The 26,850-nt window shown below is 38.9% G+C and overlaps 1 protein-coding gene across 2 annotated transcripts in view; it reads right to left on the bottom strand.

The window, feature by feature from the left end:
- Positions 1-15,467: 15,467 nt before the first annotated feature.
- LOC135221793 (putative uncharacterized protein DDB_G0279653) overlaps positions 15,468-26,850 on the bottom strand; it is a 98,247-nt gene continuing 86,864 nt past the window's right edge. For both annotated transcript variants that reach the window (XM_064259646.1, XM_064259647.1), the window contains exon 6: positions 15,468-24,548. In XM_064259646.1, the coding sequence (XP_064115716.1) occupies positions 24,072-24,548 (477 nt within the window). In that variant the 3' untranslated portion in view covers positions 15,468-24,071. The remainder of the gene's footprint in view (positions 24,549-26,850) is intronic.

Genomic DNA, 26,850 nt, shown 5'->3' with positions numbered 1-26,850 from the left:
GCTGACAGCTCTACCGAGTGAATCGCTGTCCACCCATGCACCTGCACCGTCAACTGATGCAAAGGGAGGGACACTAATCCCCTGTTTGTTGAAGTATGCCACTACCATGGTGTTGTCGCTCATCAACACCACAGTGTGTCCCATCAACCATTCCCGGAATTCTTGGAGCGTGAGAAACGCTGCCTTGAGTTCCAGAACATTGATGTGAAGGTGCTTGTCGTGTCGATTCCACACACCTGAAACCAGCAACTCTTCCAGCCCTCCAGAGGGGGAGAGTGCAACTGCACTCCTATTAAGAGGTTCCTGTCATTCAGCCACCAGGCTAAATCCTCCCTTACTTCCTCCGTGTGAGGAACCAGGAAGGATTGTGGATCCTGCGCCTGTGACCAACACTCCTTCAGTCCATTGCTGAGACCGCAGGTGAAGGCGTCCGAGAGAGACTAACTTCTCTAACAATGACAGGTGACCGATCACTACCTGCCAAAGCTGAGCTGGCTGTTCCTGTCGTGACAGAAACCGATGAGCTGCCTCCCTGAACCTGCTGATCTGCGAGTCTGCGGGGAAGACTCGTGCTGCTACCATATTGATCAGCATGCCCGGGTACTTTATCCTCTGCTTGGGCTTGAGATCCGACTTCTCAAAATTTATCACGATCTGTAAATCACGACAAAAGTTGAGAAGGAGATCTCTGTCCTGCAGCAACTGCGAGCGAGAGCTCGCCAGGACTAGCCAATCATCAAGATACCTCAAAAGACGTATCCCAACAGAATGGGCCCAAGCCGACACCAGAGTGAACACACGTGAACACCTGAGAGTCCGAAACAAAGTGCCCTGAATTGGAACACCGTCCTATTGAGGATAAAGCGAAGGATGCGTACCAGACCCCTCCGTGAATAGTTTTGGAACCCCTATAAAAATGCTAAAAACAGCCCATTTTGTTAGTTAAAACTCAAGAAAAACCACTAAAAATTTTCATACTTGGTTTTTTTAATAGTTTTATCACAAAAAGTGCATTTTATGATGAAATTGATAAAAAAAAACAAGGAATTTGTGGATATTTCTCATAGAAAAATACCGTGAATGTGTGAGTCTGCGAATCCAGAGAATGCGAATACGGGGGCCCACTGTACTTCCTGGAGGACCGATGGATGGGTATGTGAAAATACCCATCCTTCAGATCCACCGGAAGCATGAAATCCTTCTCCCAGATAGAATTGAGCACGGAACGTACCGTTTCCATCCTGAACCAAGTCTGGCGAACGAATCAGTTCAGAGGAGAGAGATCTATCACCAGTCTCCAGGCCCCCCCATAGATTTCTCCACCAGAAAAAGTCGGTTGTAGAACCCCGGTGACAGTTCTTGCACAATTTCTACTGCTCCCTTGCTCAGCATCGCCTGCACTTCTTCCCTGAGTGCTACGTCCCTGGCAGAACCAGGAACGTATGTCTGATGATGGACCGGGTGGGAAGTAAGGGTTGGCCTCGACTCCGAAGGGGAGAAAGATATCCCTCCCGAAGCACATCTACTACCCAGGTCTCAGCTCCAAAGCACTGCTAAGTTGCCCAATGGCTTGGCAGGCACCCCCCTAACTTTTGGCAGCAGGCGAGGGGGAGCGCCGTCCCTAGCGTTTTCCCTTCTTCCTCTTTCAATTACCCCCTTCCCGTGAGAGGGGGGCTGACACTCACCTCTCAAAGCGAAGGAGGATGGCTGGGTCTTTTCATGCGCTCCCTACGACGGTAATGAAGTCTTGGGGGCGGAGGAAGAGCTAGCTAAGCTCCAAGGCTTCGCCACAGTTGAACGAGACTGCCCAGAACTGCCTGGTGTACCAAACGGTCGCTGTCTTCAGCTTTCCGTTTCTCCACCATAGCTCTGGGGAAGAGAGAGGAGGAACCTAGCAAAGGTCCATTCCTAAGACCCATTGCCAACTCGTGACCAGCCACCCTGGTTACCCGTTTCAGGACAGCGTCCCTCCTCTTCAGCACCAGGTTGGCCCACAGGTTAGCAGTCTAGTGGACCAGGTAGGAGACAGCCCTACCTCAAGACTGCCAAAGTCTCCCAAAGGAGCTATAAGTCCCAAAGAAGCTGTGACCCTGGATACAGTGAGAGACCACAGATCCAGCCAGGAGACAGCCTGGAAGGCTGCCATAGCGGTAGACTCCAGGGCCATTGCCTCTTGCTGCATGAACCAGAGGTTCTCCGACAGCAGGTGTTGCAGAGGCAAGTCCATGTAAAAGCGCCCTGACGAGGTAGAGGAAGGGGAAGTAACTTATCCAGCACACTGTCAGCCAAGGAAGACCAAGGAAGCCCTAGGGACGCTCTGGGTTCCTTTCTTGGACCCCAGAACGACTCTAACCTCGATGGACGGTCAAGGGGGGGCAACCCCTGATCCTTCTCCGAGGTCATTGTGCCAACAGATCAGCGCGATGACCTCCGCAAAAGACCTCTGTATCTCAGGGGTAACTGCGTCCTGAGGCGATGCCGAGCCCCTCCCGAGACACTCTTCCTTCAGAAGGAAAAACATCGTCAGTGCCCACCCTGTGATCTCCTCTAACCACTTGAGCATATGACCTCTCCGGTCCTAGGACCAAACCAGGCACATAGACTCTCGTGGCCAGACCGAGAGAAGCGCACTCCTCACGGTACCCCCTAGTCGCCTTGCTCCTCCCGGTGTACCCCAAGGAGGTTGAAGGGACAGGTGAGGCAGATCTGACGCTCCCGCTCTGTATACCGGCAGAACTAGTGGACGGAGAGGGCTGCAGGCAATCACCAACCTGCGGTGATGACCGGCCTGCAGGTCTAAACCAGCGGTCTCCCTGTGGAGAAGCACTGGTCCGAGGACGGTAGTGTCGATCTCTCGTGTCAGGGGAACCGCTACCAGCTGCCCGGACCGTCTGATCATGCTGGTGCGATCAACGGTCGGGTGACAGTTAGCGTCCACCAACTCAGTGAGAATGAGCACCGTCCTCTCGATGCGTCATGGTCCCAGAAGCAGCCGAAGCTGTTTCCGGGGACCGGGGGGACATCCTCCCAGACTCATCATGCACAGTCTGATGAGACCGTCACGTCAACCCTGGGTACTGGACGATCTTTGCAAGAACAATCACCGGTTAGGTCACCTGGGCAACTCTTACCATCCTTCTGCCCTGTGCCAGAGTCCTGGCGGTGAGTGTGCTCAGCGGCCTGGACTTTGGCTGCACAGCCACCAGGGTGACCGTACACTCGGAGAAACTTGCTGGCAAGCACCTGAGATGGTTCCCGGTCCAGAGGTGGAACCTCTAGAGCTGGGAGCAGAGGTACCGGCAACAGTTGGTACCTCTACGGTCCACGCCTTTCTCTTCCCTAAGGAAGGAGAGGCGGTTCCCGTTCCCAAAGGAACAAGAGGACCAGCAGAAGGCCCACCTGCATCACCGGGACGATGAAACAGACCCTTAGAAGTCTCTGAGCGAGACTTCTTGGGGGTGAGGAGACCACCTTCTTCTTCGGCTGGGGAGCCTCGGAAGGAGCAGTGGAGAAGGCGGCAGAAGATGACTACGACACCTTCCTCTTCTTCTTGGACTTCCTCTTCGCTAACTTCCTCAGGAAAGCAGAAAGATCCCCACCCAGGACAAGGCTGCAGTGGCTGCCAAAGCAGCAGGCTCCAGCACGACCTAAGAAGGAGGAACTGACGGAGCGGCAGCACTTCCACAGGCAGGGGCAGGGGCAACGGGTACAGCTAAGGAGACAGGAGGGAAGTCTAGAGGCAAGCTCTTCGGGCACTCAAAGTCTGGAGAAGAAGGTGGAAAATAATCCACCTGTGACATATGCGGCCCTGGTGCTTGCACCACAGCGGAGGGTGTTACCAAAGTAAAATGTTGTGTATATACTAGGTGTGGTGGTGCTGCATACCCAGAAAGAGAGCATTCACAAAAACACTTCGTAATCGAAGGTAGAAAAGCATACGACGATGGCAGGCAGAGTGGTGAAAAACATGTCTGTCTCCAACGGCGGCCGAAAGCAAAGTGGAATGTTTGCCTCCAGTCAGGCGGAACTCCCAACCACCAGACAAGCAGTTACTACCGAACTACCTTGTTCGAAAGCTTACGACGGTCCAGCTGCCGCTGTAAGTATATACTGTACACTCAGCGTCTAAGACAACATTTAGATGGAAACTAATTATTACTTGCAGACCTGCCATTGGTTTGAAACAGTTGTAAAAGCAACAGCCCTGTAACAAGAATTGGAAAACCTTTGAGTCTAACAGACATGAACTTGCAAGTACAGTGCATGTTTCTTGAAACTGTCTAAGCATTAAGTTGTTCCATATTATGGACTACCACATAACTTTATCTAGAGAGCGTATATGTGCGTCAACACGGTCGAACAATGTCCGACGGACAAATATTGTTACCAATTAACAATTGTCTGCCGGTCTTTGCCTTGTGAGCAGAGTAAAAACACTGGCATACAACTTCATCTGGTACCACTGTTTGTTGCCAGATCTACTTCCATCGCTTCAACGCTTATGACGTCATCCTGCATGATATGGTAACAATGTTTGTCCGTCTGACATTGTTCGACCGTGTGGACGCATCTATGAGGATTGTCCCGTATTTATGACATTTGTCCCGTGTCCCGTATCGACCCTCCCCGGGACGCCTTTTGTCCCGTATTTTCAATATCTAAAAAAAAAAATCAATAAAAAAAATAAAAAAAATACAATAAACTAGCGAAATTTGCACTGAGCATCCCCCCTTCAAATGCTCAAGTGGAGCGAGTGTTCTCTCTGATAGGCCAACGATGGGGTGGGTGTAGGAACCAGTGCAGTGTAGAGCTGATCAAGTCAGAACTACAGATAAAGTGCAATTTCACACTGTCCTGTTCGGAGTTCATCACATATGCTCAAACCAAACTCCATCTCTTGAGAGCAGTTGGATCTAGTGCAAAATATGACAAATGAAAAATAACTTAACAACAATGAGGAAAATAATTTTAAAAGGATTATTGAAAGGTTTTCATCATATGTAATTTATTGTCTGCAATTTATTCATTATATTATGGCAAGTCACTTTTGTTATTAATATCCTTCAAAGCGGCAAAACATGCTTGATTGCAATATTCTAATGCTTTGACACATGTAATGAACAGCTGTTTGTAACAAAATCTACAACGAATGCACTTTAAAACAAAAGAAAAGTAAAAAAAGAAGGCTAAGGACTTTGCCTGCGTCACTGCGTGCATAACTTCGCATAAGTTGTGTCTATATTGTTCAACTAACTCTTCAATTTAAGTATCCCGTATTTCAATTTTCAAAATCTGGTCACCCACTGTCCCTATGCAACACTGCTCCTTAATATTTAGGGTTAGGTCACCCAACCTTTAAAATTCATGGGAGAAAATCCATACTCTTCCGTTTGGTCACTTGAAACTGAACTCATTGAAGCAAAAAGCAAACTTATTTGCATGGTTTTCAGGCAAGGCACAGCCAGCAGAACAGATTATTGGGTGTAACCGCACCAGTAATTGCAACACAAACATCTTGCATGTCTTCGCATGGTACTACAGCCTACAGACATACTGACAAAGTGAATAATTGCTCACTGATCTTTCAGGAATAGTGTAGGTTAATAAGGTTGCCTGACAGGATGGATTGTTTGTTTGTATGATGTTTTTATGTTGCATGGAACCAGTGGTTATTCAGCAATGGGACCAACGGCTTTACGTGACTTCCGTACCACATCGAGGGTGAACTTCTATCACCAGAAATACACATCTCTCACACCTCAAGGAATGCCCAAGAATCGAACTCGCTGCCGAGGTGGTACACCAACACTCTACCGACCACGCCACTGAGGCACTTTTGACAGGATGGTGGAAGCCACGATCATGTAAAAGATTGTCTTCCCAGCAATCTAAGTACAGTACGCTGCATACGGGACCAAGTACCCAAGCTGGGATCTATGAGGTCATTCAGTACCAAAAGCAAAATTAACATTATTATTATTATTATGGCTCACTTTTTCCAGACCTCTGAGTCTTAAGTAGACAATTCTCGGGCTGGTTCTCGAGGATTAATCATGAGAAAGAGGAAAAGAAGGGAAAAATAAATAAAATAAAAAAATTTAGACTAAAAATCCTGTTTTATTTTAAAAAATTTTGATGTTGTTAATTGAAAAATCTTTGCTTTCAACAAGAATACTTTTCATTTTTTAATTCTGTAGATAAATTGATCTTTGTTGGGTCCAATTTGGGCATTCAACAAGTAAAAGCTGCACTGTCATGGGTGTTTGACATTATTACACTTAATTGGGTTAGCATGGGGTGTTGACATCAAGTGACCATGCGATAATCTTGTGTCCTATACGGAGCCTTGTTAGGATTACCTCTTTTGATCTTTCTTATTGTGAAGATATCCTCCATGCATACACTTCAGTTTTTATATTTTTAAGAGCATTTGTGGTTGGCACTAAGGCCATTCTCTTTTCCAATCTTGGTATATCAATGGTTTGACAGATGTTATCCAATCTGACACTGGGGCATGTGTAATTGTTGGAGGGATAGTGCAGGCTAATTTGGCAGCCGAGTCTGCATCTTCATTTCCTTTTATTCCCATGCGTGCTGGAATCCAACATAATTCTATTGAAAGTCCTGATTGGAGGAGTTGATGAATTTTTATTTGTATTTCTTGTACTATTTGGTTTACTGATTTATAATGTCTTAAAGTATATTTAGCACTACGTGAGTCACTGAAAATAATACACACACTTGCTTTTTCCTCAGATATCATATCAAGAGCCATTTGTATGGCCGTGACTTCAGCAGTAAATATTGATTAACATTTTTCAAATATGCAGATGCTCCTACTTCAACATTATTTTTGGAGCCGTCTGTACATACTATGAATTTGTCTCCTTTTCTTCTACTGTGCTCCAAAGCATTTTGGCAGAACATTTCTGTACTTTACATTTGTGTTTTAAGTAGGTTAAACAGGGAGGTGCATATTTTTATTAATTTTAACATCATGTTGGTGACAATTCTATAGGTGGCTGAAAAATTGGATTTACGTATGTTACATAAGTTCTTTAGGTATTTAGCTCTTTTTGGGAAAGAGCTAGTACTATGAACTTCTGTTTCTGGATTATAATTTTGAAAGCAGTCAGCTGCAGGAGATGATCCTGTTTGTAGTGAAAGACCTCTTCGTATTGTTATTAAATTACGGTGACGTTTCAAGGGCAACACACCTGCCTCTACCAGAAGCGAGCTTGTTGGGGATGATCGGAATGCTCCTGTGCACAATTGCACGCCTTCAAGGTGCACTGCATCAAGAATTTTTAATGCAGATTCTGAGACAGATGAATATATTGGACAGCAGTAACCTATTATGGATAAGATTGTTGCCTTATATATCATTAATAAAATGTCTCGCTTTGCTCCCCTATTAGTGTATGGTAACTTTTTCAATATGGCAAGGGAAAACAGTAAGAAGGTTAAAAGGTGTAACAGGAGGAAAACTTCACAGTTGCACTATGAAACAGTTTTTAGAAACAGTGGAAAGTCAGATGGAAGAGGAGAATATGAATGGAGGTACAGTAAAAGGAATTTAAGAGGTTGCAGCTAAGGGTGGAAGGGACACTGCAAAGACCCTCCAGTAATGCCTACAGTGCACCTCACAATGACGGCACTATCACCCTATGAGACTGATAAATGTAGGCACCCTCAATGGAGGAGGTAGCATTAAGCTCAACAGCGCTTGCCTACCACAACCCAACTATTAAAAACCAATGACTGGTGGCCACTCCAGGTATACACCATACTCCCCAGGACATCCCATAACTCGATCAATAGAAGATATACGCCTATCATTCCTTACTCAATACCATGCCATGTACGGAAAACGGGCTTAATGTACTGCAGTTTTCATACATAACATCCACATCTCATAAATACTGCGATGCAAAACCACATCTACATTTACAGTATGTGGACTGAATTATTAAGAAGAGTGACAGATTGCGTTTAAACACTACAGATGTGGCCTCTGCCCTAATAGCATGGGCTTTAACTACCAAAACAGGTAATGGCTCCTTTTGAATATTACTATGGGCTTCAAAGGTTACATCTCTTAAGAAGGATAAGGCATTCTTAGACACCAAATGAGAGAGAACCTTTACTGAACACCAGAGATTGTGACTGGGACCCCTGAGACTCTTGGTACTCTAAATGTAATGTTTAAGGGCTCCAACCGGACAAAGAGCTCTCTTGGCCTGTCAGTCGATGGATAGTAGCGAGATTCTAGATAGGAAATGAGCAAGGCTAGGGATAGGATGGGAACTGATTTTTTGCTAAGAATCCAAGAGTAAGCATACAAATCATATCTCCTAGCGAAAAGCCAACTTGCTTGTCCAAACCCTGGAATTCACTCATTCTTTTGGCCGTAGCCAAAGATAAAAGAGGGTCTTCCTTGTTAAATCCCTCAAAGATGAGGTTTGCAGAGGTTCAAATGGAGGACCTGACAACTACTGAAGAAAATCTCAGTTCCATCACACAGAAGAAGAATGATCTTATTTCAAAGTGTCAAAGTATTTAATCAAGTCGCTAATATCCTGACTTGTAGAGAGGTCCAGGTCTCTATGCCTGAATGCCGAATTGAGTACGGCTCTGTAGCCCTTAATGGTTAAGGGGGCCGGCCGGAACCCCTATACATATATGGTGGTATAGGGCGAAAAATGCAAAGTCATAAAAAAATTCATGGAGCTTCTTATGGCAATTGAGAATACGTATACGAAATATTTATTCAAAATTCCTCTTACTTTCGTAGTTACAGGGTAATTAGTTAACTTAACTCAATAAGCCTAAAACATTGATCCGTACAAGAAAATGCAATATTTCTTCTATTATCGTAAATTTTGATAATTATTGTCAAAGAAATTGGGAGAAATGGCATCTGTAGACATTCCCCGAGTCAAGAAGGGAGAATTCAGCTCAGCTACCAAGTCCAGTCATGATTTAGTGCGATCACAAACTTCAATTTACACGTTCGATTTCACCTCTGAGATTCGCTTGCTTTTACGTACGTTTTTGTATGTTTCGGCAAGAATTTCATCATGCCAATGAGGAAAAGACAAGGAAAACATCAGACGAAGAAAAATCGCTCAAGTATTATTACAGAATATCATAATATACATGTAGTTAGTGAAGAGAGAGAGGAGGGTTGCTAGTAAGGGTGCGTAGTAACGCCCCCGTCTTGCCTGACAGCACACGTCACACTGTGCCCAAGGCTACGATTTTTGAGCAAAGAGATCTTCATTTATGATAAATAACAAAGTTTTGGTTTTTTAATACCCAAAATGGAATATGAAATTCATAATAATCATGATTTAGAGAGTACACCTTCGAGTTTCACCTCTGACATTCTCTTGCCTTTACGTTTGTTTATCTTTGTTTCGGCAAGAATGTCATCATGCCAAAGAGGAAAATACAAGGAAATCATCTCGCTAACATACAGAAGAAGAAAATTCGCTGTAATAAGTCGAGTTAGTGAAGGGGAGAGAGAGAATTGCGTAGGAAGGAGTGCCCCATTTTGCCTCAAGCAGTGCCCCAGGCTACGATATATGAGCAAAGGGATCATCATTTATGATTAAATTATGATAAATAAAATAGTTTTGGTTTATTAATACACAAAAAAGAAATATACATTCATAATAATCATTATTTATTAACATTGTCTTTATAGAAATACGAAGGAAAACTTTGAACGCCCGTATCTCAAAACTATACTTATTGACCTTCAAAATCTATCTTCTCACTTAGTTTTAAAACTATAACATTGGAATTTTTCCAATTTTTGTTTCGTCTTTTTTTTTATAAATTTTTTTTCTCCCGATTTATAGGGTTTATTTTTTACCTCATTGAAAAATTCATATCTTGCAAAAAAAAACTTTTAGAAATAAAACTCTCCATTTGATTGGAGGTCTACATCAGGTCTATATATGGTAGTAATCCCAGGTCTTAATATTAAATATCAAGGGAGGAGATAGAATTTGAAAAATGGTTATTTTCGGCATAAATCGCCCTGGCGTCACAAAATTGAAGGTCAGAGGCAAAAATCATATGCGGTTTGGAGATGTCCCAAGTCCCCTTATTAACCCTTAAACGCCGACTGGACGTATTTTACGTCGACATTTTTTGTCTCTCGGGTGCCGACTGGACGTATTTTACGTCGACATACATAAGTTTTTTTTAAAATTCGCGGAAAAATACTTTTAGGCCTACCAGCCGAAAACTCTTGAATCACGCGCCTTGGGGGATGCTGGGAGTTCACGGATCAAGGTGTTGTTTTGTTTACAATCGTTACGCAGGCGCGCAAGCGCAAATTTCTTTCTTGCCGCACTAAAAAGTATCTGTGACACATCTCGGAAATTATTTCGTCACTTTGACATAATTTTTTTACCATTTTAAATTAGCCGTTACATAAAGTTTTATATATGAAAATGTGCGCATTTTTATGTAAAACACAACAAAAAATACTCATGATTGTAGCTTTTATCAGTTTTGAGATATTTTCATATAAATAACGATAAGTGCCAAAATTTCAACCTTCGGTCAACTTTGACTCTACCTAAATGGTCGAAAAATGCAATTGTAAGCTAAAAATCTTACATTTTAGTAATATTCAATCATTTACCTTAATTTTGCAACTAATTGGAAGTCTCTAGCACAATATTTCAATTTATGGTGAATTTATGAAAAAACTTTTTCCTTACGTCCGCGCGGTAACTCTTCCGAAAAAAATCATACATGCGATTGTGGTAATGTTTGCACCATTTTAAATTAGCCGTTACATAAAGTTTTATATATGAAAATGTGCGCAATTTCATGCAAAATACAACTAAAAACAACCCATGGTTGTAGCTTTTATCAATTTTTAAATATTTTCATATAAAAAATGATAAGTGACAAATTTTCAACCTTCGGTCAACTTTGACTCTACCGAAATGGTCGAAAAACGCAATTGTAAGCTAAAACGCTTATATTCTAGTAATATTCAAGCATTTACCTTCATTTTGCAACAAATTGGAAGTCTCTAGCACAATATTTCAATTTATGGTGAATTTATGAAAAAAATAACATTTTCTTTACGTCCGCGCGGTAACTCTTCCGAAAAAATCCTACGTGCGATTGTGGTAATGTTTGCACCATTTTAAATTAGCCGTTACATAGTTTTATATATGAAAATGTGCGCAATTTCATGTAGAATACAACAAAAAATAATTGAAGGTTGTAGCTTTTCTCATTTCCGAAATATTTGCATATAAATCACAATAAATAGAAAAAAACCACGTTCGGTCAACTTTGACTCTACCGAAATGGTCGAAAAAACGCATTGTAAGCTAAAAACTCTTACAGTCTAGTAATATTCAGTCATTTATCTTCATCTTGAAACAAATTCGAAGTCTCAATATTTAAATTTATGGTGAATTTTAAAAAAAACTTTCCTTCCCTCCGCGCGCGGATTCTCCGCCACAAATCTCCGAAATGTGTACGTCCCATTCTCGGAATATTTGCTCCGTTTCATATTAGGCATTTCATAGAGTTTTATATATGAAAATGTGCGCAATTTCATGTAGAATAAAACGAAAAATATTTGAAAGTTGTAGCTTTTCTTATTTCCGAAATAATTGCATATAAAAAATATATAAAAAAAATTCGACATTCGGTCAACTTTAACTCGTCAGATATGGTCGAAAACTGCATTTGTAAGCTAATATTCTTATAGTATAGTAATATTCAATCATATGTCTTCATTCTGAAAGAAATTGGAAGTCTCTAGGACAAATATTTAAGAATTTATGGTGAATTTTTGAAAAAATATTTGTTTATTTACGTCCGCGGGTTACAAATTCATGCATTATTTTGTGATAATATTTTCTCTGTTGCTTTTATAGTTTTACAATGCGTTATATACCAAAATGATCGCAATTTAGTGTACATTACAACGAAAAAAAAGTAACTTGTTACCTTTAACCGTTTTGCACACAGTGCGATTTGAATACAATTATATATAAAATTTCGTTTTTGCGCTATCATATATCGCATTATTTATATATGATAATGATAATTTTTTAAATTTCTGATGGTTGCATACTAAACTTCAGGCAATGACAAAAAAAAGGAGCCACAAATGAACTCTTAATCTTGAAAACTAAGCGCGCTGTGATTTTTTGAAAAAAATATTTTTTCCGCTTCCGCGCTCACTCTGAAACACCTCCAGCACACACGGGAGACATTTTTTTTTTTTACCGCTTCGGCGTTTAAGGGTTAAGTGGTATGAATATCAAAGTCCTGTCCTTAAAAAATGGCATTAGCCGGCCGGCCCCCTTAAAGTCGCTAATCTCCAGGAAGACTTCAAAAATAAAAAATAAAAAGCCGCTGTTTGTACTAAAGTCATCTCGGAAGATGAAATGCTGTGCCTTCAATACCAGCTATGGAAAACTGACCACTCTGCTTGACAGATGTCCAAGGAGGATTGCTGCTTACAGTTGGCAATAGGCTTTGCAGCTGCTCTTGAAAATCCTTTCACTCTGACAAGTTTCCTGACAGTCTGAAGCCTGTCAAAGCTAGAGGGGACAAACCTTGATGAAAGCGGTGGAAAAGAGGTTGCCTGAGAAGATTTCGACGCTGTGGTAGAAGTCTTGGAAAGTCCACCAACAATCAGAGGAGGTCTGGGAACCACTCCCTCTATGGTCAAAACATGGCTATTAGTGTCATTGAGCAATTGTTGCTGAACTGAAACTTGTTGATGATTTCCCTCACAATGCTAAAGGGAGGGAAAGCATACACATCCAGAGGGTCCGGGACTGGAGAGCAAACGGGTCTATCGACAGCTTCCCCCACCGCTTCCACAGGTTGGTGCACACCTATGGATTCAGTGTCCATTCTGTCAGCATCACCTGTTTACAAGGACTCAATTCATCTGCAAGAACATTAAATTTGCCCTGAATAAAGCAGGTGACTAGTTGCACGCAGTAAATTGATGCCCATCAGATGGAGCCACTTTGCCAATGGGGCTAGTACTCTTATGAAAACCTGTGGGGCTGTGGAGACCAAGAAACAAGACCCGAAATTGGAGGACTGCCCTGGAACACAAACCTGAAGATATTTTCTGGAATCCTGATAAACTGGAATGTAAAATAAGTGTCCTCCATATCTATCGTCACCATCCAAATCCCTCTGTTGGATGCTAGGATAGAACTGACTGATGTTTCCATCCTGAATTTTGTTTTCATGAAAAAATTCAGGTTAGTACTTTCATCCAGGACAGGCTCCAACAAGTCAGATATAGAATTTCTCTGAGTGTATGTCTCCCACAACTTTTATTGCCCTTTTCTTAAAAGAGAGCACACTTACTTTGAGAAGGCTGAAAACCTCTGAGAGCCTATTGAGTAGGCACACAACCTGATGGGCGCTAACACTAAGGGAGGTTTCGTGTGAAAGGGAATGGAATACCCCTCTTGAAGGACCTCTAACATCCATGGCTATGCCTTCGTTGCTTCCCATTTCCTCCAGAAATGAAGAAGCATGGCTCCTACTGGAACAGAGGACTGAATCCTCACTCGGTAGAGGTGGATATGGAGGAGGATTTCTTGAGTGGACTGATGTCTGGATTTTCCCCAACGAAAGGGCCACTGCTTCAAATGAGAAACTGCACTGGGGTAAAGGATACTTCAGGTGTACAGCTTGGCTGCTTAGGGCACTTGGTAGATGTTCCAGAGTTGCACAAAGGAACACACTACCTCGGTCCATAGGTGAGAAGAGAAGACCTCTGCGAGGGAGTTACTCCATTGGTGGTAAATGGACGAAAAAAGAGAAGCAAGTTCCTTTGATCCTTTGTGTACTGCTTTAACTGCACAAGACAGAACACCTAACCAGTCAACAGCGAAGTACAATCCTTAATCTTCTTCATCAGTGCCCCTACTGTCTAGTCAAGACAACTCAAAATCTAAAACATCTTGAACAAATCCTTAATCAAATAGTCTAACTCAGAAGACGAGAAGAATATCTTAGCCAAAGAGAACGCTGATCTCTTGAAGAGTTAATCAAGCCAGAAAAATCCCTTTGGGAGGAGACAAACTCCCAAGGAAGGAGCTTCCCTGATAGAGTAATAGACATACCTCCTCTTTGTCAAATGAGAAGGGGGAGCAGAAAAGGTGGCTTTCCTGAGATCCCTCGTGTCTGGTAGCCAACTCACAATACCAGAAAGTTCCTTCTCCGATGAACAGGTAGTCTAGAGGTGCCTGAAGGTTCCCTCATTGTAAAAACAGAACCAGGCAAAGAGGGAGCCAAAAGGGAGAAAAATGCCAGATAGAAGAACATAAAATACTTCAGTAATGAAGCATAAGTCAACATAGGTTGCTCCTGCTCTACATCTTCATCTGAAGAAATTGATGACGGCATTACGTTTGGCTGCTCTTGTCCTGCAGCTGAAGGCTTCTTCAACAAGTCTAAAATGTTAGCCAGACGTTGCAGTATTGGGTCCAAAGCAGAGCCCTACACCACAGGTATGTTTACACTCGACGAATCCGGCTGAACGAGCCACATATGGCAGGCTGAACGAGCCACATATGGCAAGCTGCACGAGGCAAATTGGCAGATCGAGGTGCCAAAGAAGTTGTAGGATGAGACAAAGAAGAGCAAGCAGAAACAGGAGAATTTAACAAAAAAAAAAACAACAACAGGCTCGGAGCGCTCAGCTCGTACTATGTGCTCAACTGCCCCCATAGCTCTGGATCTATCATACCTACAACACTGACTGGGTGCTAGACTGATGTAGAGTGCCCACCATCACACACTACACATTCGTCATCCACTGCACACGTAACCAACACTGAATGTTTGATGCTAGCCAAATACCTGGCGCCAGCCAACTGTCTGACGTCAGCTGATTGCATAAAACCTCCATCTGGGCACTCGACTAACACTGTATGATTACTCACTGAATGCTCAACTGTTACTGGGTGCTTGGGAACTCTTAGCAAATGAGCACTTTGGAACGAAGCGCTTAGGAGAAGTGTGGGCTGTGGTCTATGTTTCCGGCACATTTACGAGCAATCGGGGGGAGTGCGCTCAGGAAGAACAACACCAGGATAAGTATAGGTAGAACAGGCAGAGGACTCAATAACACGTCCACTCTAGATGAAGGCTAAAAGTTGAATGACGATGCAACTTAACACTTCCCACTGGTAGTGCAGCTACCAAACAACCTTGTTGTGTAGAATAGCCTGCTCCAGCTCACACTGAAGGTAATTCCTATGTAAAGACCGACGGTTTGTATTTGTGTAGGAACAAATAATAGAGTGCTACTGCGACTTTTTAATCTTAAGCTGCCGTGAAAGTTAGGAATTACTTGTTAAGTTATTTATAAAAATGCCTTTCTCTGGTGTAGAAGACACTTGACTACACATCCTGGAATAAGGTTGCAGGTAAACATTAAATGATAACTTTAAAATTTTACTATCAGACTGAATATAGACTTGAGCTACAAGAAATACTTTATATCATACTTCTGTCACATACAAGAGGCACTTTTCTTCAGTACTCACAAACAAAAATAAGAAGTTAATAGTCTTAATACAGGTAGAAATATTCATTTCCTACCTTATACACGATTAAAAAAATATTATGGAATAGCCAAAATTTAAAGTGAGTTACTTTGCAGTTTCTAATATTGTCACATAAGTGCCCATACTTAACTGAATTACAATGCAGTAGTATATGAAAAAAAAATAAAATACAGAACATGCTCTGTACCTTATGATTATGAAGTCAGCATTCCTCTTTTTGTCCTACATATGAGTAATATTCACTTTTCAACAGCTGCTTCATCAAAACATTTTCAACATACAATTTATCTGGGGTGAATAAACTATTATTTACTCAACTGAATTAATTATAGTTGCTAAATATGGTACAGTAATGACCATATTCGTAATTCAGAGGGGTATATTTTTCATATCCGAGTCAGCAAACAAAAGCAGTGCTTTTAACTCGGATAGTAATTTCAACTTTGGTAGAGTATGATAAAACATCTGGAACAGGTTATGTGAAACAATGAATGCTGTACCAATAAAAAATCCTGGAGGTCTTACAATTAAATTTTGACAAAATATATATAAAGCTAATATGGCCAAAGAAAAAAATCACACACACAATCAGCAAAATATCAGCAGGCCAATATTACAATTCATTGTGACCTTTCATTCAAAACTCTAAAAAAATGTCTAAACACTGGAAAATAAAGGTCCTCCAGAATTGACAGAACTCTTATTGTCTGCAGAGTAATAACAAAATCACAGCTAATAATATCACACATTATTCCAATCTATCTGAGGCAGAACAGTTACATAATGGGCCAATTACCTTCAAAACATACAAAAAGTTATAATTTTCCCTGAATGAGAAATCCGAACATCTGTTCCCAACATATAATCTACTAAAAAAAACACATCCAATCATAAACAGTTGAAATTCTGTAGTATTCAATAAATATTAATAATCAATTTTAAATACAGTAGGTAAAAAGAGAATTAACACTAATGATGATATAAAAAGATAAATATAAAAATGAGCCACTTTGCAAATAAGATACACAACAATTAATCCAAAGATGATGGAGATTATGCACCGTACTGTACAAATGGTTTCCAACTAACTTCAATTTTAATTTATGCTTAATCAATAGGTAAGCAATCCTCTGTGCGACAGAATCACAAGCTAAAAAAACAAAACTCTCAAAATGCATGTACTCACCATATACTTGACACACTCAGGGTATTTAAAATCTCCATCAATGATCAAATGTAAGTCAGATACTTCAAGGTCTACATTTCTGTTAACTCAACTTTCATGCTAGGATACTGATGTTGGTGTCATTATGAAGCCAAACAGCTGTACCAGTATGAAGCCAAACACCTGTACCATACTGTAGTATCTACAAAGGCCAAAGCAACAAATAGTTAGAATAATAATTTCAACTTGGCTGGAAACAGATATTTCTTTACCATAACAAATCAGCTAGTAACAAAACTCCTTTTTTTGCACTACACAAAACTGACATAATAGCCTTTCCAGTGATGTACAGAAAATAAACTAACAATTTTCATGATTATTTAAAGTGGTGCGCTTCTCCTATTCTGGCCAGATAAAATTGAACAATCCCCTAACATCAACCAAATAATTCCAGTTTACAAAAGTTTCTATAATGCAGTAATGTTATTTGATTCATCACTGGATTCTCAAAAGGTTAAGAAGCAAAAGGAAGTAATATATATTAAATGCTTATGGAAGTAATATATGGTAAGTGCTTTTAATGACAAACTGCAGCAGTGGGTTCTTCAAAGCACATACACTGTATAGTGTGGATATGGTACAATACAGTACCTGACAATTCTAGGTGCCCATTTACCTTACTCCATATTATATATACCCACCACTGTTACTCACATGACTAATTTATTTTTTCATTTGTCTGAAATATAGATTATAACAAAAAGTAACAGAATTCTTGGGTACAGAGTGAAGTGGTTCCATTACATTATTCTTGGCTACTTGAAAATACTTGAGCCTAATTGATGTGCATACCAAAAATGTTCTCAAACCCAGGAACCTGTTTTCTAACAAGCAACTGGAAGTATATCTAATAAAATGAATTAGCATAAATTTTGTATTTGAGTTCAAATAAAAGGCTAGTGACAGAAAAATGTATTAATGAAAAGCAATAAACAAAAAGCAAAATGCACCTTGTAGAGTATAACAGCATACAGAACTGCAGATGACAAGATTATGAATTTTCAATTATTATGGTGATATAAATCATAGCTGGCAGAAGCTCTGCACTGTATTGACACAATAGAACAAATTACAATGAAGGTAATATTAAGTTAGTATATTCAGAATACTACAGAAGAAAACTTTCAATACCTACTCCTCGAAACCTTTCATGACAGAAAGCTAAATTCAGAAACACCTGGTTATGCTACCTACAGTGATATGTATAATTATCCAGATATACTTCTGACTTTGGTAGAAAACAGGTTTTATATTTCACACACAAATTACTAATTTTAATTAGGCTGTAAAGACTAGTATAATATGGCGTAATTACAAATTCAAGTTATCAATGGTCAAAGGACATCTAATAGTCTTCTCAGGTGTGTATCACAACAGTGGAAGGACTCTCGAAGACTACAAAGGACATAGCCTAGGAATATCTAATCTAGGAAAGTCATATGCCAAATATGGTCATATTCTATGTTGACAAATTTCTTTTATTCAAAAAATGAGCTGGGAGAGGAAAGGGGATAATGGGCAAGTAGAAGTAAGAGAATTAAGTTCTTTTTTCTAATCAAGCCATTACCACCTGAAACACAGCATATTTTTCTACTTCAGATTTCATGAAAAAAAACAACTATGTCAGCAACCTCTGTATCATAGCCCCTATTATCATGAGATAGCAAAGGAGTACAGCAAATAACTGAGGGGATTTTTCAATTTATAAAATCTTCATACCAGTTCCATCACCAAATACATGACACAAAAAGAATACTTCAATTTGGTGAAGATCTACGAGCCAAGGCTGGCAGAAAATAAAATACTGTAGTACTGTGAGGTAGGGGTTTGTACTTTCTATGAACACAAAAATCTACTAAACAAAAATATCCTTCAGACCTAGATAACATAAACCATAAAGGTACAAGGACAATTTGCAAACTAACATTTAAGAAAAGTCTCAAACTTGTATGTTCTCGTTGATTATGAAACAGGTCAAATGAAAAAAATTCTGAAGACTTGTTCATGATTATTAATACCATTACAGACATGTCAATTCAACAGAATATGGGAAGAGCGTGATACCAAAGATCAAATCTGCATAATTAAATTTATTCTACTCATGCATGCCAAAGGATAACAATACATGAGTAGAAGGAGAAAAAAAAAAAAAAAAAAGTATGTAATACAAACCAACAATAAAAATCTCCAACTATGGTAAATGTACTTTAGTGTTGAACATTACTTTAATGTTGATAGTTGATTGCTATTTTCACACCTAAAATATCCAAATTAGCCAGCACTTGGGGAAATGGAAATCTTTTTGAGGCTTACCGAAACAAAACGTTGAAAGTAATTCATTCAGTGGTTAACGTAGTATTACTTAACTGTTGTGAAAATGTCTACATTTTTTTTTAAAGGGAAGAGGACAATGCTGTGAAATTGTGTATCACTTAAGAACTAATTCCCAAAATATTACTCATAATTTTGGACATGTACTTCTAGAAATAATAAACAAAGAAAAATCCATTCTGCAGTTTTTATTTGAACTGAAGAGCAAGTTATTTTATCTTGCTCGTCTTATTGGGGGAGGGTTACTAAAGTGACATACACACAAGGCACCTTTAAATATTCGTTCCTTCATAACGGCCTTGTTGTCTTATATAATATACTCCCAAATTAATAATCCATTGCTGTAGAGAGAGAGAGAGAGAGAAGAGGATACATACCGGTATTTAGAAATGAAAACAATGGCATTGCTTGAATGATCCTGGTAATTCATTATATCATAATCAACCTTTCCAATGGAATCATCACCTTATACACTGCATGCAAAACACTGGTCAGATTTATGACACATAGCTCACAGTAATATGAACTGGAGTTGCTACATTTTACATATTAAATCAACCAAGAATAGAGCTCCATCTCAAGCTGAAGAATACCGGCACTCTGTAGATACACAAGACTTAAATTACACCATGCTCATTTTCTTTTACGTAAAATTTCAAAGATCTGGATCCTAAAATGATTAAGACAAAATTTGATGCTTCTTACATGAAAACAAAATATAATTAAGTAAAGAGTTTGAGAAGAGGTAAGAACTATACGTATGCCAAACATTAACTAAAAACAATTATAAAACTTTTTACTGTATTTTCTGTTAAAAATTTAAAGTAATATTAATCATAATAAATACGTATGAAGTAAAAACTTGGGTACTTTAATATGTAAAATGAAGTAGTTAATAGAGTATAATCAGCTGTGAATTAATAGGAAAATAATGTAACTCTCATTTTAACAAAATGTGAGAGAATGAGGAACAAAGAAATGTGAAGAAAATTTTTCCCTAGTAACCCTCACTCTTTCTAATAAACTAAATGGTTCTACCTATATTACTTTTAAATAAAAATATACCACAGCACTTTTAAAATAATTTCATCACAGGCATTTGATCTCTTCTCTCTAGTAATAATTTTGAATAAAAAGCTCCTGTTATCTTTTATCTGAAGGGTAAATTTATGTCCTATGAGTATATCACAGACTAGCAAGCCCAAGTAGTCCATATCTTTGAAATTTCACTGTATTTATAGCATAAAAATTAAGATCCTAACTATCAGTGGGAATCTATTCTTTAAAAGGTACTGATGATACATTGTACATGGTACCTCTGCTCATGAGCAGTTCTGTTCACAAACAAATCAGATTACTAACAACATGTTAAAAAAATTTTTGTTGAGGTTCGTGAACCATGCTTCAAGCCACAAACACACAAACATCCCCAGAAAGGGCTCATTGGATGCACCTAACGCTTTTTAAAATGTTTTTTGACTGTTACTCAGTCTTTTTAATGTTAATTATTTACTCTTTTACTGAAAAAATAGTATACGTACTGAAAAAGGAATATCGTATTACTTGTTGTGTAAATGCATACAGCCAGAAAAAGCCAATTTGCTATGAACAACCGAATCTGATAACAGCAGCGGTTTGCTTGCATTTCAACCATCGTACAATAGTAAAAAATTACCATAGTTATGTTACAAATGGCTTTAAGTACAGGCAGTCCCCGGGTTACGATGGGCTCAGCTTACGACGTTACGAGGCTAAGGCCCTTTTCAATTATATTCATCAGAAACTATTTCCAGGGTTACGACACGTTCCAGGGTTACGACACATTCCAGGGTTACGACGCCTACAACGCTCATCTGGCAAAATAAATATGACACCAAAAATGCAAAATAATCAATATTTGAAGTTTTTTTTTTGGATGAAAAATGCAATAAGAATGCAGTTAACATAGTTTTGAATGCAACCAAAGCATTAAAAGTAAGGTTTTCTTAGGATTTTTGACGATGTTCCGGCTTACAACAATTTTCAGCTTACAACACGCCTCAAGAAGGGAACCCCCGTCGTAACCTGGGGACTGCCTGTAGAATAAGACATATTTTTACATTACTATATCCTTATGCAATATGGAGAAAAGATTGGCAAGGGCATACACTGCTAAATTTAAGCTGCAAGTTGCTGCTGAAGCTGAGGAAAGAATGTTCATCTGCTAACGACTATTATCGTGCATTGGCAACATGAATGACTCCTATAAACCTTGGTATAGTACCATCAAACTCAATAGTAAACAAACTTTGAGAAAAACGTGTTTTAACCAAAACTATTTGGTATGAAATAAAACATTTTATTGTTTTCACTCCATTTAAAGATAAATCTGTAAAGCTTATAGTGAAAATATTGAATGCAATCTGTTGATTTTTTTTCACGCAATAAACATGCTCTCAGTGCCATCTACTAACGAACAAATCACTAAATTTTGTTCACAACATTACGGATTCAAGTGATATTTCGACTTGAAAACACTGTATGACGTAAAATAACCTTGTCCCATATCAATAGAGTATCTAGAGATTCATTTATGCAAACTTTCAGAAGCAAGAAAATTGCTCTGATTCCTGAGTTCAATACAGCAAAATAAAATTAACTCGCAATCACCCTCAGCTGATTTCCAAACCAAAACACTGGTTGCTGTTTATATTTTAATATACAATAGTAATAGGAAAATATGTATGTACAATATTATTGGATGCAGTGAAGTAAAGCATAACTTTGTGCCAGAAAACCATAAAAAAAATGGGAAGACAATACGTAAAGTGTTTCCGAGGTCTGAACAAATTCTTTGTTTTTACATTATTTTAAATGGGGATAGTTGATTCAGGTTATGAATTTTTTTGAGTCACGAACAGCATCCTCGAACGAATTAAGTTCGTGAACAGAGGTACCACTGTACTTTAACAGGACTGAAAAGTTTTAAGTTACATAGCTTTCAAAGGAAAAGTAACATTTAGCTGTTCATGCCATGAAAAGATAGTAACTGCACTTATACTGTTTAACTATAAAACATTTTCAGAGGTATATTAACTGCAAATATCAGTCACCTATTTCTTGAAGATTTTTTTTTTTATCTTACACTTGGTACATGGAGCATTACATACTCCCAAGTTATTTTTCAATAAAACAGGTTTTGACTTAGGAAAAACCTATTTTTGATCGCCTCTGTGTTTTCAAAGAATTTACTCTTATTTTCCTGCCAGGGGCTCTGTAAGACAGATTAACTAATACCAAAGAATTCTCTCATAGTTGGTCTTGGCCAGTATAGTGCCTGTTGACACAGTGACGGTCTTAGCTAGGATAGTGCCTGGTGACACACTAACAGTATAAAAGGACTCAAGGTAGGAGGGCTCTCTGCCCTGCCTGCTGCAACTGCCTCAGTTTTTTCCTGCACATTTTCAAACAGACAAAAATGAGGGCACTAGTCAGATACGTTCACCAGTACCACAGACTCCCATGCCTTTTCACCCCTTACACAGCTAAAATAGGTTTTTCCTATATCAAAACCTATTTTTTGATAGCATAGCTATAAAAGTGACAGGTGACAAAATGGCCTTGCTCCTAATAAAAAAAAATACCAATGAAAAAACTGTCATGGTACAGTTAAAGAAGTCACACCAACCTAGTTTTATACACAATAACCATTATGGATTAACATTACAGAAGGATAAGAAAAAAGCCAATATATTAAAAGTGTTACCCAAGTTGTTTTATAGTGACCTACCTAACTGTAAGGTTAGGGTGCAGGATTGTTGCTCACCCCTAGCAATATCTCGGAATTACCATGACAAGAAGGATGCTGTTCACTTTCTGCCACGGCACCTACACTGCAAACTGACACACACACACTGGTCAAATCTGTCCAATCTCTTGACAGTAATTTTTTAAGAACACAATCTCTGATAACCATGCTGTAAACTAGACTTCTTCAAAAGAAACATTTCCAAAGATAGCAAGCAATGAGCTAACCTTCTGGGAATTGTGCAATTATAATTCTCAGTCCATGTAGGGAGAGTGACTTGTTTGTGATAAGAATTAAGAAAAGAGGACCAACTGCAAATTCTTATCAACAAGGCACTAAAAATCTGTCAAAAAAATTAACAACATAACTTGGTGTGTAACAATGGCAGACCTAAAAGTATTGGCAAACATGGCCAACTCACACACTGTTGCCACATCTGTGTGAGAAGGGTGACTGGGAAGACTAAGGTTGTTGTCACTGTCAGCAGAGAAAAGAACACTCCTGCCATGAGTTCTTTAATATTCTATCACTGCGTCAACATGTAACATTCCGGCTAAGACCAATTATGAGGTAATTTTCTGATACTGGTTTGTCTATTAGTGGGATCATTAGAGTAACTGTTTGGAGGATTCACAGTGGATACTGTACCACAAAAACATTTTAGTCCTTTTCTGCATCAAAAAATATGAAAAGCATATGATTTCTAATGGAAACCATATTCCCTTAAGATAATATTGCACTTTACACAGTAAAAATTTGATTCTACTGCTAATCACACATGGTGATCTGCATTATATAAGTGAAAAACCATGTACAACAAATTACAAGCATTCAAATATTATATACCTTAGCCCTCCACAAAAACATAAATATGTAATTATATATATATTTAATATTGTACAATACTGCTAACATAATAGTCTTAAAGACAGAAGCCAAAACATACAAAAATTTCAAATGCTTGCTGTTTCATAAGTTTTCTTATTTAATAGAAAAAACACAAATTTTCATATATTCAAACCATTAAAAATATCAAAAACAAAGTTATTAAAACCATCCAGCATTCAAACAAAACACATTAGTAAACAAGTTTGTAAACTTTGGTATAACATATCCAATAGATGAATATTCATCAAGATTCAGCATTCTTCCCATTTTTAATTGTCGATTGGTATCCACCAGAATTTCTATTACGGTTGGCATTATTTGCATTTTGTTGTCCTTGTGCAGTGTTTGAACCTACTGGACTAGAATGATGATTAGCATTATTAGAAAAGGAGTTACCAATATTTGCATTCTGGGGACTTGAAGTTGCCAGTGGACTGGTAACATTTAATGGGTCACCTGAACGACTTGAGATATTTTCACTTGCTCCTGTATTTAGGTTTGAGTGATTGGCATGGTCACTGATTCTCTGAGTAGATGGTTGATTAGATGACACTTGATGATTGGCTGATTTCCGCTCGTTGCTGCTTGTCTTGCGGTCACTACTTGTGTTAGTGTGCAGCCTCTCTATGCTTTCTGAGAGTTGAGCTAGTTTCTCCATGAGTGTTCTCATGTTTTCATGTGATGTTTTCAGTCCTTCTTCAGATAAAGGTGGATGTAGATCCTGAATAAAAAAAAAAAAAGGCAAATAAGTGTTACCTAGCACAATACATGTACCACAGTTGTAAAAATGTCTTTTCTGCCTATGATACTTAAAAAGGAACCTAATAAATAATGCCAATTCAACTGTCAGTTACTGTATTTTAAATAACCAGTGGTTTCAAGTATGTTAATGTGCCCTGGGGGATACATGAATACACATATGCTGCACTATAAAAGACACAACGTAAATGTGTAATGTCCATCTGCGACCATGAGTAGGGTCTCATGTACCGGTGTATACAAAAAAATCTAATTTTTCATGCATTCTCATCATTTATAGTAGCCCATGTACATAAAAGGTTTTAGAGATTCCCAGATAAGTACTATGTTCTTTAATTTACACAAAAGAAAACAAATGATAAATTTGCATGTCTGTGGAACATAGGGCCCAGCATTAGCATCCATAATGCTCTGAGGAAGATTGTTTTACAATAAAGGATACAACAGACCTTTGTAATTTACAATATAAGTGCTACAGCATTATACCACCAAAGAATTTGGATTATAGTACTCTGCAACATGAGAAGCATTTGCTGACTACCTACAAATTGAGGAACTAATGGAAATAGAAACCAAAATCAGACAACTATCCTTTTGGCCTTCACTATTTTATCAAACTTGGCTCTTCAACACTGAAGAACAAGAGGCTCCCAAGATCCATTCTTGCCAATTTGCCAAGATTAGAGCTTCTGTGGGAAATGTTCCAGTTTCAGTCTCCCTCACTGTTAAGTTCATCAAAGAATAAGAATAATAGGCTGACACCCGGTGAGACAAATACGTATGCCAAACGGATGATGAAGCACCTGAGAAACACAGCTCTGGATAGGATAAAACTTCCATAACTACTGATCTATAAGTGTGACGAGACGAGATATACGGTAACCATCTGTTTATCATATCCCCTTATATGAAAGCGTCTGCCTCTTATCCTCATCTTCGCGTCCATGAGGATGTCAAAAGATTGTACTGGCCAAAAATAAGCTGAATATCAGGTTGGTCAGATCATTCTGGGTTTATATGGCAGAAACTTCCTTAGGTTTCAGCTGCCTATCTATTCTAAAGATGCTACATACCCAATCTAGCACCTTAAAGGAGGCGACCTTGTCCTTTATGGTCATGACTGTTATAATGAGAAAACTGATGTAAGGACAAACTAAGCAGAGTAAGTAATGAAATAAGGATAAAAAACCAAATACTGTCTGAAAATTATGCAGAGCTAATAACAGTACCACACCCAAAAATAACAAATTTTTACTCAATTATGTAAAATACTGTAGTAGTACGTATCTAGAACATTACAAATCCATAAATTTGGGTTGTATATCAGTAATGATTCTGTGGTGAAATGGACATCTAGCTATATACCATCAGGTTCTGTACAACTCAAGATTCTGGTTAAACAAGTCATTACTGGCTGGTGTTACCCTAACTTCCAATATTGATGATGCTCTGTCAGCTTGATCATACATACTTGGTTGATACCTTCTACATGAGCTGCCTCTACCAGCCTACTGAAGAGGGTTATCTGGTGTTGGAAGCTGTCATGTCTATTCCCTTACATTTAAAGAAAGCAAAGTTGTCCTACAGACAAGTTCTCTCCCTCTAAGGTCTTGCAGATTGTTTTACCTTAACCATCCCTTGTTGACAGAGCACACAATTCTCAATGCTTGTTTGAAAAATGCTTGCATACCTAAGTCATGTAAGAGTACTCAAGAACTGAACTTCAGGAGGCAGCGGCTAGCATCAAAATCAAGCAGTTACTTTGAATTGTTTTAATGGTAATGCTGCAGTACTATTTGTCCATTAACCTCCTACCTTTCTTCACTATTATCTCCTAAATAGCATCTGTGGATGCATATGCCATTTACATACATTAAGCTTCACAGAGAGCCTCAAAAGTCTTTAGTAGTGAATCACACCGAGGGTTGCTACCATCAGAGGTAGGTACTACACTGTTATTTCAACATAATGTATACCATTTGTTACAGGCACTATCATTTCTCCTGGTCAAAAGTAAGAGACAAAACCATGTCAAAAGGCTTTATTCAAAGGTCAGATTTAGATTCTGGGCATTAAACTGGGCTGGGCACAAGTAATAAAATGAGAATTGTCAATGACCAATTATTCATCAAGTTCAAGGTTGGTCCCATTATAAACCTAAACTTGAAGTAGGATGATCAACATTAAAAACACCTAAGAGGAAACTGAAACACAAAAGTAAACTGGCATTTCACATTAAAGCAATTCACATCTTTCAATTACAC

Source organism: Macrobrachium nipponense, chromosome 3 (genome assembly GCF_015104395.2).
Source record: "Macrobrachium nipponense isolate FS-2020 chromosome 3, ASM1510439v2, whole genome shotgun sequence".
Lineage (NCBI taxonomy): Eukaryota > Metazoa > Arthropoda > Malacostraca > Decapoda > Palaemonidae > Macrobrachium > Macrobrachium nipponense.
This window is presented reverse-complemented; position numbering and strand designations above follow the sequence as displayed.